The sequence below is a fragment of the Heptranchias perlo genome, chromosome 16 (genome assembly GCF_035084215.1).
Source record: "Heptranchias perlo isolate sHepPer1 chromosome 16, sHepPer1.hap1, whole genome shotgun sequence".
Taxonomy (NCBI): Eukaryota; Metazoa; Chordata; class Chondrichthyes; order Hexanchiformes; family Hexanchidae; genus Heptranchias; species Heptranchias perlo.
Window position 1 is genome coordinate 786,658 of NC_090340.1, and position 17,529 is coordinate 804,186.

A 17,529-nucleotide genomic window follows, 5' to 3' on the forward strand; every position below is an offset into this window, starting at 1 on the left:
ACTGGTATTCAGACTTAGCAGGGGCCTGAATTAAAAGTATGAAGAAGCTCACTGCCCAGAAACTGGCCACTTACAACAACTCCCATTTATATAGCGCCTTTAATGTTGTAAAACGTCCTAAGATGCTTCACAGGAGCGATTATCAAACAAAATTTGACACCGATCCACATAAGGAGATATTAGGACAGGAGACCAAAAACTTGGTCAAAGAGGTAAGTTTTAAGAAATGTCTTAAAGGAGGAGAGAGAGAGGCGGAGAGGTTTAGGGAGGGAATTCCAGAACTTAGGGTCTAGGCAGCTGAAGGCACAGCCGCCAATGGTGGAGCAATTAAAATCAGGGATGTACAAGAGGTCAGAATTGGAGCAGCGCAGAGATCCGGAAGGCTTGTTGGGCTGAAGCCTGTGGGGCAGCCTCACCCTCGATACAGTGACATCAGGTCTGAAGGGTTGTCGTGGCAGATATCCTGTTCACAGTGGGAGATGTGCTCGTGGATGCACAGGGCACTGCTGCGGAGACCTTGGGACCTGATCTCCAGGACGTTGTCATGTATAACTTCAATATGCGAGGGGTTCAAATGGAAAGGGCCGTCTCACATGCCTTCTCTGCCCTCATTGCTGCCCAGGGTTCTGTCTAGCTGCTCTGCTCATCTCTGGGAGGGTGGTGGTGGGGATTGGATGCCAGAGTACCTGCGGGACCAGGCTGCTCCTATGGCATCTCAGGGTCATCTCAAGACCCAGCACATGGAGGCAAACAAAGGCCACGGCGATCCCAAGTGGCACTGAGTGACAGCCACCCGCCAGTCACCTCACTCAGTCCTGCCACTGTGAGCAGCATCTAGAATGGGTACAAGGTTAGGTCCAAGAGTAGACAAATCGAGGGGCAGGCAACACACTGGTCACTTTATGGTAATATATTTGCCACTATTTTATTTCACTGGTATCCAGATTCATCTTCTGAGAGAATAAGGCATTAGCAGATCAGAAAATTGCCATTTGTAGCAGCTGAGCTGATGAGGAAGCCAATGGTGCTGAAGGTGTAATGGAGAGTACAGAGAATGGGCTCTACAACACTTACCACCTCCTATACCCGCTCCATTAGTGGGCCTCTCAAGGTTCTGCAGCAGACCCTGGTGGGAAGGTACTGTACGCTGTTCCCATCTCTTCAGTCATCTGAAACATTGCTGCAAGATGTCTACTGTGTTTGATAAGGGTCCTGTTGACTGTATAGGCCTGGTATCTTTGCTCAGCAATGAACTCGAGCGCCAGAACTGGAGAGCATAGCCTGAGTTTTCTAGGAACCAATGATCGTCTTAAAATGAAGGCGTCATGGCAAACAATGATCTTGTTTTACTGGTCAGTGTCCCCTGCATATTGAAGGTTTATAAAGACCATGGCACTGAATGTAAGGGCCCAGCTGACCATCAGTGACAGCCTGTGAATCCCGTGCTCTGAAATAGCTGCAGTGCTCCTTTGCTGCCAAGTTCTCAGGCAGAAAATGATGGAGGTGTTTGCCTGACCAAACAACGCAGCCGTGACCTGCTTGATGCATCTGTGCACTGTGGATTGACTGGTGCGGCTGAAGTCCCATGTGGTAGCTTAGAATGAACCTGATGCGCTAAACTTCGGGCCTGTGGTGACCTTTACTCCCACTGGCAGAGGTGGGAGGTCAAAGTTGAGCATTAGGCACAACTTTGTCACATCCTCCCTGTGACTTGCTGGTAGGCCAGTCACACCAACATACCACAATGTGGCTCCATTTTAAAATTACTCTTTTTCTCTCTTTTCCCCTTCACTGATTTGTGGCTCCACCGACATCCGAGAGCTGGGGAGCTCTGAACAGACGCCTAGGCTAGTTTGCTGGTGAGGGTCCATGAATCATACAGCACAGAAGGAGGCCATTCAGCCCACTGTGAAAGAGCTATCCAATTAGTCCCACTCCCCTGCTCTTTCCCCACACCCCTGAAAAATTTTCCCCTTCAAGTATTTATCCAATTTCCTTTTGAAAGTTATTATTGAATCTGCTTCCACCGCCCTTTCAGGCAGTGAATTCCAGATCAGAACAACTCGTTGTGTAAAAAAAAATCTCATTTCTTTTGTCAATCACCTTAAATCTGTGTCCTCTGGTTACTGAGCCTCCTGCCAGTGGAAACACTTTCTCCCTGTGTACTCTGTCAAAACCCCTGATGAGATGCTGACTGCTCCAATTTATTGACAAGGAACATCAGAACTGAGAACCTCGAGAGATGTTCCACTCATTCCCACTGACACTTCCCTTGAAATCATGGGGTTGGTGATTCACCTGCCCTTCACTGTGCAGCTGAAATAGTGTAAAAAACACAAACAATCCATACTATCCTCTAAATACATAGGTTTATAATAGAAAATTCATGTAAATATATAGTTTACAGTGATCTGTTAAAATGTACAAATATCTTATAAAGGATACATCATCCATTAATGACAGCTGCTTTTAGAGAATAATGTTAGAAGGACCATGGTCGCTGTCGATAATGGGCTTCCAGTCTCAATTCAAAGCTTCTCCTCCATAACCAGCCAGCTTCAAACAGCTGCCTCCTGGCCTGGATCTGAGCAGAGAGCGAGGGGCCGAGCACCGACTATCCCCACAAGCTCACTCCCCCTTTGCTCACTTATGGAACCTGCAACTGCAACTCCTCGGGATCATCATCGAAATCGCTGCCAGTCTCACTGGGGTCATCTGGACTGAAACGAGTAATCCTCTTCCCAAAGAGTGGAGGGTTCTGCTGCCTCCTCAGTCTGTGTGACAGAGAACAGGTTTCTTAGTGGGGCCAAGAGAACTCAAGAGATTACTATTACAGATTACACAAGCAAAAAAATCCGCTGCGCTTTCAATGAGAAACAGAGGTGAAGGACCCAGGGCTGCTGGGCAGGACCAAGGGTGAAAGAGCAACAGAGGTGATGCGATAGATCAGGGATTAGAACACTGGTCCCAGGAACTGGAAAACCTTCCAGGGTTTGACACGACCAGAACGGACCTTCCAGGGTTTGACACGACTAGAACGGACCTTCCAGGGTTTGACACGACTAGAACGGACCTTCCAGGGTTTGACACGACTAGAACGGACTTTCCAGGGTTTGACATGACTAGAACGGACCTTCCAGGGTTTGACACAACTAGAACGGACTTTCCAGGGTTTGACACGACTAGAACGGACCTTCCAGGGTTTGACACGACTAGAACGGACCTTCCAGGGTTTGACACGACGAGAACGGACCTTCCAGGGTTTGACACGACTAGAACGGACTTTCCAGGGTTTGACACGACTAGAACGGACCTTCCAGGGTTTGACACGACTAGAACGGACTTTCCAGGGTTTGACACGACTAGAACTAACATTTAACGGTTCGACACGAATGAGACTGATGTTTCAGGGATTGACACAACTAGAACTAACATTCAAGGATTCAACACAACTATAACTAACGATCCAGGGCTAACATAAGTAGAACTCATGTTTCATGCACTGACGCGACTATGACATTCCAGGTTTCGACATGACTAGAACTAACATTTAAGTGTACATCAGGACTAAAACTGACGATCCAGGGTTTTTAGTTCTTCACGGCAATCGTTTAATCCAATGCAAAATCACCTCAAGGTCCAATCTAGAATTGAGGGCTTCAGCAAACTTTACTAGGAATCCTCAGACGCTGATCTTTTGTTTTCATTATTCGTAGTAATTTTTTAAATGGTGATTCCGTTGCAGAAAAAAAACAATATGGTTTGAAATGACAGCAATTGAGTGGGGATGAGGATCGAATGTGCTGTGAAGTGTGTATAAAAGAGGCTGGTCATCTCACTCGGGGGAGATTCACGGCTTGGCTTGGCAGCAAAATTCAAACTCCTTTAGCAGTTTAAACCAATGCACCAGGAATCCTTTAATCACTCCCACTGCCAGTTGTCCAGACCACTGGGAATGTCAGTGAGAAATTCCAGGGGAACATAGGAACAGGAGTAGGCCATTCAGCCCCTCGTGCCTGCTCCGCCATTTGATAAGATCATGGCTGATCTGTGATCTAACTCCATATACCTGCCTTTGGCCCATACCAAAAAGCTATCTATCTCAGATTTAAATTTAGCAATTGAGCTAGTATCAATTGCCGTTTGCGGAAGAGAGTTCCAAACTTCTACCACCCTTTGTGTGTAGAAATGTTTTCTAATCTCACTCCTGAAAGGTCTGGCTCTAATTTTTAGACTGTGCCCTCACTCCTAAAATCCCCAACCAGCGGAAATAGTTTCTCTCTATCCACCCTATCTGTTCCCCTTAATATCTTATAAACTTCGATCAGATCACCCCTTAACCTTCGAAACTCCAGAGAATACAACCTCAATTTGTGTAATCTCTCCTCGTAACTTAACCCTTGAAGTCCAGGTATCATTCTAGTAAACCTACGCTGCACTCCCTCCAAGGCCAATATGTCCTTTCGAAGGTGCGGTGCCCAGAACTGCTCACAGTACTCCAGGTGCGGTCTAACCAGGGTTTTGTATAGCTGCAGCATAACTTCTGCCCCCTTGTACTCTGGTCCTCTCGATATAAAGGCCAGCATTCCATTAGCCTTCTTGATTATTTTCTGCACCTGTTCATGACACTTCAATGATCTCTGTACCTGAACCCCTCGGTCCTTTTGGACATTCACTGCTTTTAACTTTTTACCATTTAGAAAGTACCCTGTTCTATCCTTTTTTGGTCCAAAGTGGATGACCTCACATTTGTCTATATTGAATTCCATTTGCCACAGTTTTGCCCATTCACCTAATCTATCAATATCGCTTTGCAATTTTATGTTTTCATCTACAATCTTTGTGTCATCGGCAAACTTAGATAAGAGACTTTCTATGCCTTCATCTAAGTCGTTAATAAATATTGTGAAGAATTGAGGCCCCAAGACAGATCCCTGCGGGACTCCACTAGTCACATCCTGCCAATGTGAATACCGACCCATTATCCCTACTCTCTGTCACCTTTCGCTCAGCCAACTTCCGAACCAAGTCCGTACTTTTCCCTCGATTCCATGGGCTTCTATCTTAGCTAACAGTCTCTTATGTGGGACCTTATCAAATGCCTTCTGGAACTCCATATAAATAACATCCATTGACATTCCCCTGTCCACTACTTTAGTCACCTCTTCAAAAAATTCAATCAGGTTTGTCAGGCACGACCTACCTTTCACAAATCCATGCTGGCTCTCCCTGATTAACTGAAAATTCTCGAGGTGTTCAGTCACCCTATCCTTAATTATAGACTCCAGCATTTTCCCCACAACAGATGTTAGGCTAACTGGTCTATAATCCCCTGGTTTCCCTCTCTCGTGCTAGTGAGTATAGGAACAGGAGAATAGACAGGATGAATGCGTGTCTGCAGGGATGGTGTAGGAGGGAGGGATTCAGATTCCTGGGACATTGGGACCGGTTCTGGGGAAGGTGAGATCTGTACAAGCGGGACGGGTTACACCCGAGCAGGACCGGGACCGATGTCCTCGTGGGGGTGTTTGCTAGTGTTGTTGGGGAAGGTTTAAACTAGAACGGCAGGGGGATGGGAACCTGAGCGGGGAGTCAGAGGAGGGGGAAAACAAGGATAGAAACAAAAGACAGAAAGGGAAGAAGCAATAGTGGAATACACAGAAAACACGGTGAAAAATAAATAGAGCCATAGTGCAAAATAATACTAAGATGACTAGCAATCTTAAAGAGACAAGTCTAAAGGCATTGTGTCTTAATGCGCAGAGCATTCGGAATAAAGTAGATGAATTAACAGCGCAGATAGATATTAACAGTTATGATATAGTTGCGATTACGGAGACTTGGCTGCAGGGTGACCAAGGATGGGAAGGACAGGCAAAAAGGGAAAGGAGGTGGGGTAGCACTGTTAGTAAAGGAGGAAATCAATGCAATAGCGAGGAAGGATATTGGCTCGGAAAATCAGTGTGAAATCTGTATGGGTGGAGCTAAGAAACACCAAGGGGCAGAAAACGTTGGTGGGGGTTGTCTATAGGCCTCCAGACAGTAGTGGAGATGTAGGGGAGGGCATTAAACAGGAAATTAGAGACACATGCAAGAAGGGTACAACTGTAATCACGGGTGACTTTAATCTACATATAGATTGGTCAAACCAAACTAGCAATAATACTGTGGGGGAGGAATTCCTGGAGTGTGTACGTGATGGATTTCGAGACCAATACGTTGAGGAACCAATTAGAGAACAGGTGATCCTAGACTCGGTATTGTGCAATGAGAAAGGATTAATTAACAATCTTGTTGTGCGGGGTCCCATAGGGAAGAGCGACCATAACATGATAGAATTCCTCATTAGGATGGAGAGTGAAGTAGTTGAATCTGAAACTAGGGTCCTGAATCTAAATAAAGGAAATTACGAAAGTATGAGGTGTGAGTTGGCTATGATAGATTGGGGAACTTTACTAAAAGGGATGACGGTGGATAGGCAATGGTTAATATTTAAAGAATGTGTGCAGGAATTACAACAATTATTCATTCCTGTCTGCTGCAAAAATGAAACAGGAAAGGTGGCTCAACCGTGGTTTACAAAAGAAATTAGGGATAGTATTAGATCCAAAGAGGAGACATACAAAATTGCCAGAAAAAGCAGCAAGCCTGAGGATTGGGAGCAGTTCAGAATTCAGCAAAGGAGAGTGAAGAGATTGAATAAGAGGGGAAAAGTAGAGTATGAGAGTAAACTACTAGGGAACATAAAAACTGACTGTAAAAGCTTCTATAAATATGTCAAGAGAAAAAGATTAGTGAAGACAAATGTAGGTCCCTTACAGTCAGAAATAGGGGAAATTATAATGGGGAACAAAGAAATGGCAGAACAATTAAACAAATACTTTGGTTCTGTCTTCACAAAGGAGGACACAAATAACCTCCCAGAAATATTAGGGAACCAAGGGTCCAGTAAGAGGGAGGAACTGAAGGAAATCAGTATCAGTAAAAAAAAGTTTTAGGGAAATTAATGGGGCTAAAGGCTGACAAATCCCCAGGGCCTGATAATCTCCATCCCAGAGTACGAAAGGAAGTGGCCCTGGAAATAGTGGATGCATTGGTGATCATCTTCGAAAATTCTATAGACGCTGGAACAGTTCCTACAGATTGGTGGATGGCAAATGTAACCCCATTATTTAAAAAAGGAGGGAGAGAAAAAACAGGGAATTACAGACCAGTTAGCCTAACATCACTAGTGGGGAAAATGCTAGAGTCTATTATAAAAGATGTGCTAACAGATCACTTGGAGGGCATTAACGGGATTGGACAAAGTCAGCATGGGTTTATGAAAGGGAAATCATGCTCAACAAATCTACTGGAGTTTTTTGAGGATGTAACTCGTAGAATAGATAGGGGAGAACCAGTGAATGTGGTGTATTTGGATTTTCAGAAGGCTTTTGTTAAGGTCCCACACAAGAGGTTAATGTGCAAAATTAAAGCACATGGGATTGGGGGAATATACTGGCATGGATTGAGAATTGGTTGACAGACAGGAAACAGAGAGTAGGAATAAACGGGTCTTTTTCCGGGTGGCAGGCAGTGACTAGTGGGGTACCGCAGGGATCAGTGCTTGGGCCCCAGCTATTCACAATATATATCAATGATTTGGATGAGGGAACTAAATGTAACATTTCCAAGTTTGCAGATGACACAAAGCTGGGGTGGAATGTGAGCTGTGAGGAGGATGCAAAGAGGCTCCAATGTGATTTAGACAAGTTGGGTGAGTGGGCAAGAACATGGCAGATGCAGTATAACATGGATAAATGTGAGGTAATCCACTTTGGTTGTAAAAACAGAAAGACAGATTATTATCTGAATGGTGATAGATTGGGAAAAGGGGAGGTGCAACGAGACCTGGGTGTCCTTGGACACCAGTCGCTGAAAGTGAGCATTCAGGTGCAGCAAGCAGTTCGGAAGGCGAATGGTACGTTGGTCTTCATTGCTCTCGTAGCCACAGTATTTATATGGCTAGTCCAGTTAAGTTTCTGGTCAATGGTGACCCCCAGGATGTTGATGGTGGGGGATTCGACGATGGTAATGCCGTTGAATGTCAAGGGGAGGTGGTTAGACTCTCTCTTGTTGGAGATGGTCATTGCCTGGCACTTATCTGGGGCGAGTGTTACTTGCCACTTATCAGCCCAAGCCTAGATGTTGTCCAGGTCTTGCTGCATGCGGGCTCGGACTGCTTCATTATTTGAGGGGTTGCGAATGGAACTGAACACTGTGCAGTCATCAGAAAACATCCCCATTTCTGACCTTATGATGGAGGGAAGGTCATTGATGAAGCAGCTGAAGATGGTTGGGCTGAGGACACTGCCCTGAGGAACTCTTGCAACAATGTCCTGGGGCTGAGATGATTGGCCTCCAACAACCACTACCATCTTCCTTTGAGCTAGGTATGACTCCAGGCACTGGAGAGTTTTCCACCTGATTCCCATTGACTTCAATTTTACTAGGGCTCCTTGGTGCCACACTCGGTCAAATGCTGCCTTGATGTCAAGGGCAGTCACTCTCACCTCACCTCTGGAATTCAGCTCTTTTGCCCATGTTTGGACCAAGGCTGTAATGAGGTCTGGAGCCGAGTGGTCCTGGCGGAACCCAAACTGAGCATCGGTGAGCAGGTTATTGGTAAGTAAGTGTCACTTGATAGCACTGTCGACGACACCTTCCATCACTTTGCTGATGATTGAGAGTAGACTGATGGGGCGGTAATTGGCCGGATTGGATTTGTCCTGCTTTTTGTGGACAGGACATACCTGGGCAATTTTCCACATTGTCGGGTAGATGCCAGTGTTGTAGCTGTACTGGAACAGCTTGGCTAGAGGCATGGCTAGTTCTCGAGCACAAGTCTTCAGCACTACAGCCGGGATGTTGTCAGGGCTCATAGCCTTTGCTGTATCCAGTGCACTCAGCCGTTTCTTGATATCACGTGGAGTGAATCGAATTGGCCGAAGACTGGCTTCCGTGATGGTGGGGATATCGGGAGGAGGCCGAGATGGATCATCCACTCGGCACTTCTGGCTGAAGATGGTTGCAAACGCTTCAGCCTTGTCTTTTGCACTCACGTGCTGGACTCCGCCATCATTGAGGATGGGGATGTTTGCAGAGCCTCCTCCTCCCGTTAGTTGTTTAATTGTCCACCACCATTCACGACTGGATGTGGCAGGACTGCAGAGCTTTGATCTGATCCGTTGGTTGTGGAATCGTTTAGCTCTGTCTATAGCATGTTGCTTCCGCTGTTTAGCATGCATGTAGTCCTGAGTTGTAGCTTCACCAGGTTGGCACCTCATTTTTAGGTACGCCTGGTGCTGCTCCTGGCATGCTCTTCTACATTTCTCATTGAACCAGGGTTAATCCCCTGGCTTGTTGGTAACCTGTGGAATTCTCTACCACAGGAGGCAGTGGAGGCCAAGTCATTAGATGTATTCAAGAAGGAGATAGATATATTTCTTTATGCTGAAGGGATCAAGGGATATGGGGAAAAAGCAGGAACAGGGTACTGAGTTAGACGATCAGCCATGATCATTTTGAATGGAAGAGCAGGCCCGAAGGGCCGAATGGCCAACTCTTGCTCCTATTTTCTATGTTTCTATGTTTCTCTCCTTTCTTAAAAAGCGGAGTGACATGTGCAATTTTCCAATCTGGGGGGACAGTTCCTGAATCTAGAGAACTTTGAAAGATTATAGTTAGGGCATCTGCAATGTGCTCACCTACTTCCTTTAAAACCCTGGGATGGAAACCATCTGGTCCTGGGGATTTGTTACTCTTTAGTGCCATTATTTTCTTCATTACTGTTGTTTTACTTATGTTAATTTTATTGAGTCCCTGTCCCCAATTCAATATTAGTTTTCTTGGGATTTCCGGCATGCTATCCTCTTTTTCGACTGTAAATACTGACGCAAAGTAATTATTCAACATGTCCGCCATTTCCCCATTGCCAATGACAATATCCCCACTTTCAGTTTTTAAGGGGCCAACACTGCTCCTGACCACCCTCTTTTTCCTAATATAACTATAAAAGTTCTTCGTATTGGTTTTGATATCCCTTGCGAGTTTCATTTCATACTCTCTTTTTGTAGCCCTTACTATCTGTTTTGTGACCCTTTGTTGATCTTTGTATCTTTCCCATTCGCCAGGATCTGTGCCATTTTTTGCCTTTTTATACGCCCTTTCCTTATGTCTTATACTGTCCCTTACCTCTTTAGTTGTCCATGGCTGGTTTTTTTTGCAAGTAGAGTTCTTGCCCATCAGGGGTATAAACCGGTTCTGTATCACGTCAAATGTTTCTTTAAACATCTCCCACTGATCATCAGTCGTTTTACCCATTAACAGATTTGCCCAGTTTACTGTGGACAGTCTCTGTCTCATCCCAATGAAGTCGACCTTACCCAAGTCTAGAATCTTAGCAGCTGATTCACTTTTTTCCCTTTCGAACACGACATTGAACTCGATCATGTTATGATCGCTATTGAACATAAGAACATCAGAAATAGGAGCAGGAGTAGGCCAATCGGCCCCTCGAGCCTGCTCCGCCATTCAATAAGATCATGGCTGATCTGATCCTAACCTCAAATCTAAATTCATGTCCAATTTCCTGCCTGCTCCCCGTAACCCCTAATTCCCTTTACTTCTAGGAAACTGTCGATTTCTGTTTTAAATTTATTTAATGATGTAGCTTCCACAGCTTCCTGGGGCAGCAAATTCCACAGACCTACTACCCTCTGAGTGAAGAAGTTTCTCCTCATCTCAGTTTTGAAAGAGCAGCCCCTTATTCTAAGATTATGCCCCCTAGTTCTAGTTTCACCCATCCTTGGGAACATCCTTACCGCATCCACCCGATCAAGCCCCTTCACAATCTTATATGTTTTAATAAGATCGCCTCTCATTCTTCTGAACTCCAATGAGTAGAGTCCCAATCGACTCAACCTCTCCTCATATGTCCGCCCCCTCATCCCCGGGATTAACCGAGTGAACCTTCTTTGTACTGCCTCGAGAGCAAGTATGGCTTTTCTTAAGTATGGAGACCAAAACTGTATGCAGTATTCCAGGTGCGGTCTCACCAATACCTTATATAACTGCAGCAATACCTCCCTGTTTTTATATTCTATCCCCCGAGCAATAAAAGCCAACATTCCATTGGCCTTCTTGATCACCTGCTGCACCTGCATACTAACCTTTTGATTTTCTTGCACTCGGACCCCCAGATCCCTTTGTACTGCAGTACTTTCCAGTTTCTCGCCATTAAGATAATAACTTGCTCTCTGATTTTTCCTGCCAAAGTGCATAACCTCACATTTTCCAATATTGTATTGCATCTGCCAAATCTCCGCCCACTCACCCAGCCTGTCTATATCCCCCTGTAGGTTTTTTATGTCCTCCTCACTCTCCACTTTCCCTCCCATCTTTGTATCATCTGCAAACTTTGATATGTTACACTCGGTCCCCTCCTCCAAATCGTTAATATAGATTGTAAAGAGTTGGGGACCCAGCACCGACCCCTGCGGAACACCACTGGCTACTGGTTGCCAGTCCGAGAATGTACCATTTATCCCAACTCTCTGCTTCCTGTTAGATAACCAATCCTCCACCCATGCCAGAATATTACCCCCAATCCAGTGATTCTTTATCTTGAGCAATAATCTTTTATGTGGCACCTTGTCAAATGCCTTCTGGAAGTCTAAATACACTATGTCCACTGGTTCCCCTTTATCCACCCTGTACGTTATATCCTCAAAGAACTCAAGCAAATTTGTCAGACATGACTTCCCCTTCATAAAGCCATGCTGACTTTGTCCTATTAAATTATGTTTATCCAAACGTTCCGCTACTGTCTCCTTAATAATAGACTCCAAAATTTTACCCACCACAGATGTTAGGCTAACTGGTCTATAATTTCCAGCCTTCTGCCTACTACCCTTTTTAAATAACGGTGTTACATTAGCAGTTTTACAATTTGCCGGGACCTTTGCCGAGTCCAGAGAATTTTGGAAAATTATTACCAAAGCATCCACAATCCCTACTGCCACTTCCCTCAAGACCCTAGGATGTAAGCCATCAGATCCAGGGGATTTATCTGCCTTGAGTCCCATTAATTTACTGAGTACTGAGTATTGGATCGATGTTCACGCACAGTTAAGCTGTTTACTAAATCTGGTTCATTACTCATTACTAAATCTAGTATGGCTTTCCCCCTTGTTGCCTCTAGGACATACTACTTTAGAAAACTATCCCAGACACACTCAAGAAATTCACTACCTTTCTGACAGTTGCTAGTCTGCTTTTCCCAATCTATGTGAAAGTTAAAGTCCTCCATTAAGACCACTATGCCTTTCTTACACGCTTGTCTAATCTCTGCATTTATACAATCTAGCACTTCAGAGCTGCTGCCAGGGGTCCTATACACAACTCCCACTATAGTCTTAGATCCTTTCCTATTTCTCAATTCAACCCATAAGGTCTCTGTTGGCTGCTTACCTCTCGTTATATCCTCCTTTATCATTGAAGTGATTTCATCTCTAATCACTAAGGCTACTCCTCCCCCTCTTCCATTTTCCCTATCTCTCCTACAGACCTTATAACCCGGTATATTTAGTTCCCAATCCTGACCATCCTGCAGGAATGTGATTATAGCAGGGATTCAGCGCAACACAGAATGAGCTCACTGACGGCAGCCTGTTTGCTGCAATCAAATCAGTTACTGCTTGTCTCACAGTGTACCTGAAGATTATGCAGCCACAATCGACAAGACTAAGGAAACTTCAAACATCAGCCAGAAGTTATGTTAAACTTGTGTAGAACCTTGGTTAGACCACACTTGGAGTGTTGTGCACAGTACTGATCTCCATATTGTAAAAAGGATATAGAGGTACTGGAGAAGGTGCAAAAAAGATTTACTGGATGATACAAGAACTGAGAGGTTATACCTATTCGGAAAGATTGAACAGGCTGGGGCTCTTTTCTCTAGAAAAGAGAAGACTGAGGGGTGATCTGATAGAGGTCTTTAAGATTATGAAAGGGTTATCATTGGGTAGACATAGAGAAAATGTTGATCGGTCAAAATTGGATTTTGAAATTGGATACAGAATTGGTTAAGTGACAGGAAACAGGGAGTAGTGGTGAACGGTTGTTTTTCGGACTGGAGGGAGGTGTACAGTGGTGTTCCCCAGGGGTCGGTGCTGGGACCACTGCTTTTCTTGATATATATTAATGACTTGGACTTGGGTTTACAGGGCACAATTTCCAAATTTGCAGATGACACAAAACTTGGAATGGTAGTAAAAAGTGAGGAGGATAGTGATAGACTTCAAGAGGACACTGACAGGCTGGTGGCAAGGCAGGTTGAGAAAGCGGTTACAAAAGCATACAGGATCCTGAGCTTTATAAATAGAGGCACAGAGTACAAAAGCAAGGAAGTTATGATGAGCCTTTATAAAACACTGGTTCGGCCACAGCTGGAGTATTGTGTCCAGTTCTGGGCACCGCACTTTAGGGAGGATGTGATGGTCTAGAGAGGGTGCAGAGGAGATTTACTAGAATGGTCCCAGGGATGAGGGACTTCAGTTACGTGGATAGACTGGAGAAGCTGGGGTTGTTCTCCTTGGAACAGAGACGGTTGAGAGGAGATTTGATCGAGGTGTTCAAAATCATGAAGGGTCCAGACAGAGTAAATAGAGAGAAACTGTTCCCATTGGCGGAAGGGTCAAGATCCAGAGGACATGGATTTAAGGTGACATGAGGAAAAACCTTTTTTACACAGCGAGTGGTTATGATCTGGAATGCACTGCCCGAGGGGGTGGGAACTGGATAAGTACTTGAAAGGAAAAAATGTGCAGGGCTACAGGGAAAGGGCGGGGGAGTGAGACTAGCTGGATTGCTCTTGCACAGAGCTGGCACAGACTCAATGGGCCGAAAGGCCTCCTTCCGTGCTGTTACCTTTCTATGAAGTCCTCAGAAAGGCTGCTGATATTTCTAGTGCATCTTTCAGCAAATGCAGTTTTGGGTAAGAACAATAAACGGTGAAAGCCAGCAGGTGGAGGCAGAGAGACAAGTCAGAGGTCAAACTCAGGCAGCCCTCCAACCCAATAATTGATAGCTGGCATATAGGAGGTTGTGTTCAATGGGGTGATAGTGAGGGGAGTGGTGAATGGGGTGATAGTGAGGGGAGTGGTGAATGGGGTGATAGTGAGGAGATTGGTGTTGGATGGGGTGATAGTGAGCAGAATGGTGTTGAATGGGGTGATAGTGAGCAGAGTGGTGTTGAATGGGGTGATAGTGAGCACAGTGATGTTGAATGGGGTGATAGTGAGGAGAGTGGTGGTGAATGGGCTGATAGTGAGGAGAGAGGTGATGAATGGGGTGATACTGAGGAGAGTGGTGAACGGGGAGATAGTGAGGAGATTGGTGTTGAATGGGGTGATAGTGAGGAGAATGGTGTTGTATGGGTTAATGATGAGGAGAATGGTGTTGAATGGGATGATAGTGAGGGGAGTGGTGCTGAATGGGGTGATAGTGAGCAGAGTGGTGGTGAATGGGGTGATAATGAGGAGAGAGGTGAATGGTGCAATAATGAGTAGGGTGTGAATGGGGTAATAGTGAGAAGAGTGGTGGTGAATGGGATGATAGTGAGGAGAGTGGTGTTGAATGGGGTGATGGTGAGGAGAGTGGTGGTGAATGGGGTGATAGTGAGGAGAGTGGTGGTGAATGGGATGATAGTGAGGGGAGTGGTGCTGAATGGGGTGATAGTCAGGAGAGTGAAGAATCGGGTGAGAGTGAGCAGATTGGTGATGAATGGGGTGACAGTGAGGAGAGAGGTTTTGAATGGGGTGATAGTGAGCACAGTTATGTTGAATGGGGTGATAGTGAGGAGAGTGGTGATGAATGGGGTGATACTGAGGAGAGTGGTGAACGGGGAGATAGTGAGGAGATTGGTGTTGAATGGGGTGATAGTGAGGAGAGTGGTGGTGAATGGGGTGATAGTGAGCAGAGTGGTGGTGAATGGGGTGATATTGAGGAGAGAGGTGAACGGTGCAATAATGAGCAGGGTGTGAATGTGGTAATAGTGAGGAGAGTGGTGGTGAATGGGGTGATAGTGAGGAGAGTGGTGGTGAATGGGGTGATAGTGAGGAGAGTGGTGGTGAATGGGATGATAGTGAGGAGAGTGGTGAATGGGTTGATAGTGAGGAGAGTGGTGATGAATGGGGTGATAGTGAGGAGAGTGGTGGTGAATGGGATGATAGTGAGGGGAGTGGTGCTGAATGGGGTGATAGTGAGAAGAGCGGTGATGAATGGGGTGATAGTGAGGAGAGTGGTGAATGGGGTGATAGTGAGGAGAGTGGTGATGAATGGGGTGATAGTGAGGAGAGTGGTGGTGAATGGGATGATAGTGAGGGGAGTGGTGCTGAATGGGGTGATAGTCAGGAGAGTGGTTAATTGAGTGATAGTGAGGAGAATGGTGGTGAATGGGGTGATAGTGAGGAGAGTGAAGAATCGGGTGAGGGTGAGCTGATTGGTGGTGAATGGGGTGACAGTGAGGAGAGAGGTTTTGAATGGGGTGATAGTGAGGAGAGTGGTGATGAATGGGGTGATAGTGAGAAGAGCGGTGATGAATGGGGTGATAGTGAGGAGAGTGGTGAATGGGGTGATAGTGAGGAGAGTGGTGAATGGGGTGATAGTGAGGAGAGTGGTGAATGGGTTGATAGTGAGGGGAGTGGTGCTGAATGGGGTGATAGTCAGGAGAGTGGTTAATTGAATGATAGTGAGGAGAATGGTGGTGAATGGGGTGATAGTGAGGAGAGTGAAGAATCGGGTGAGGGTGAGCTGATTGGTGGTGAATGGGGTGACAGTGAGGAGAGAGGTTTTGAATGGGGTGATAGTGAGAAGAGCGGTGATGAATGGGGTGATAGTGAGAAGAGCGGTGATGAATGGGGTGATAGTGAGGAGAGTGGTGAATGGGGTGATAGTGAGGAGAGTGGTGAATGGGGTGATAGTGAGGAGAGTGGTGTTGAACGGGTTGATAGCGAGGAGACTGGTTTTGAATGGGGCGATACTGTGGAAAGTGATGTATCGGATGATAGTGAGCAGAGTGGTGGTGAATGGGGCGATAGTGAGGAGAGTGGTGTTGAACGTGTTGATTGTGAGCAGAGTGGTGAATTGAGTGATAGTGAGGAGACGGTTGAATGGTGTGATCGTGAGGAGAGTGGTGTTGAATGTGGAGATAGTGAGGAGAGCGGTTTTGAATGGGGTGGTAATGAGTAGAGTGGTGAACTGGGTGATAGTGTGGAGAATGGTGTTGAATGGGTGACAGTGAGGAGATTGATGGATGGGGTTGTAGTGAGCAGAGTGGTTGAATGGGGTGATAGTGAGGAGAGTGGTGAATGGGGTGATATTGAGGAGAGTGGTGAATGGGGTGATAGTGAGGAGAGTGGTGAATGGGCAGATAGTGAATAGAATTGTGTTGAATAGGGTGATAGTGAGGAGAGTGGTGAATGGGTTGATAGTGAGGAGAGTGGTGAATGGGTTGATAGTGAGGAGAGTGGTGAATGGGTTGATAGTGAGGAGAGTGGTGAATGGGTTGATAGTGAGGAGAGTGGTGAATGGGTTGATAGTGAGGAGAGTGGTGAATGGGTTGATAGTGAGGAGAGTGGTGAATGGGTTGATAGTGAGGAGAGTGGTGAATGGGTTGATAGTGAGGAGAGTGGTGTTGAATGGGGTTCCAGTGAGGTGAGTGGTGTTGAATGTGGAGATAGTGAGCAGTGTGGTGAATTGAGTGATAGTGAGGAGAGTGATGAATGTGGTGATCGTGAGGAGAGTGGTGATTTGAGTGATGGTGAGCAGAGTGGTGAATGAGGTGTTAGTGAGGAGGGGGTGACTGGGGTGATAGTGAGGAGACGGTTGAATGGTGTGATCGTGAGGAGAGTGGTGTTGAATCTGGAGATAGTGAAGAGAGTGGTGGTGTATGGGGTGATAGAGGGGAGAGTGGTGTGGAATGGGATGATAGTGAAGAGAGTGGTGAATGTGGCAATAGTGAGGAGAGTCGTGAATTGAGTGATAATGAGCATAGTGGTGGTGAATGGGGTGATAGTGAAGAGACTCGTTTTGAATGGACTGATAAGGTGTTTGCTACTGCTGTTGGGGAAGGTTTAGACTAGAATGGCAGGGGGATGGGAACCTGAGCAGGGAAACAAAAGACAGAAAGGGAAGAAGCAATAGTGGAAGGTAGAGAAAACAAGGGCGAAAAACAAATAGGGCCAGAGTGCAAAATAAAACTAAGATGACTAGCAATCTTAAAAAGACAAGTCTAAAGGCATTGTGTCTTAATGCGCGGAGGATTTGCGATAAGGTAGATGAATTAACAGAGCAGAAAGATATTAGCGGGAATGATATAGTTGCGATTACGGAGACATGGCTGCAGGGTGACCAAGGATGGGAACTGAACATCCAGGGATAGTCAATATTTAGGAAGGACAGGCAAAAAGGGAAAGGAGGTGGGGTAGC

At 45.8% G+C, this 17,529-nt stretch overlaps 1 protein-coding gene across 1 annotated transcript in view; it reads right to left on the bottom strand.

Annotated features, from left to right (window-relative positions):
• Positions 1-2,350: 2,350 nt before the first annotated feature.
• Positions 2,351-17,529, bottom strand: part of ccdc102a (coiled-coil domain containing 102A) — a 347,394-nt gene continuing 332,215 nt past the window's right edge. The window contains exon 9 of the mRNA XM_067997599.1: positions 2,351-2,774. Within this exon, the coding sequence (XP_067853700.1) occupies positions 2,648-2,774 (127 nt within the window). The 3' untranslated portion in view covers positions 2,351-2,647. The remainder of the gene's footprint in view (positions 2,775-17,529) is intronic.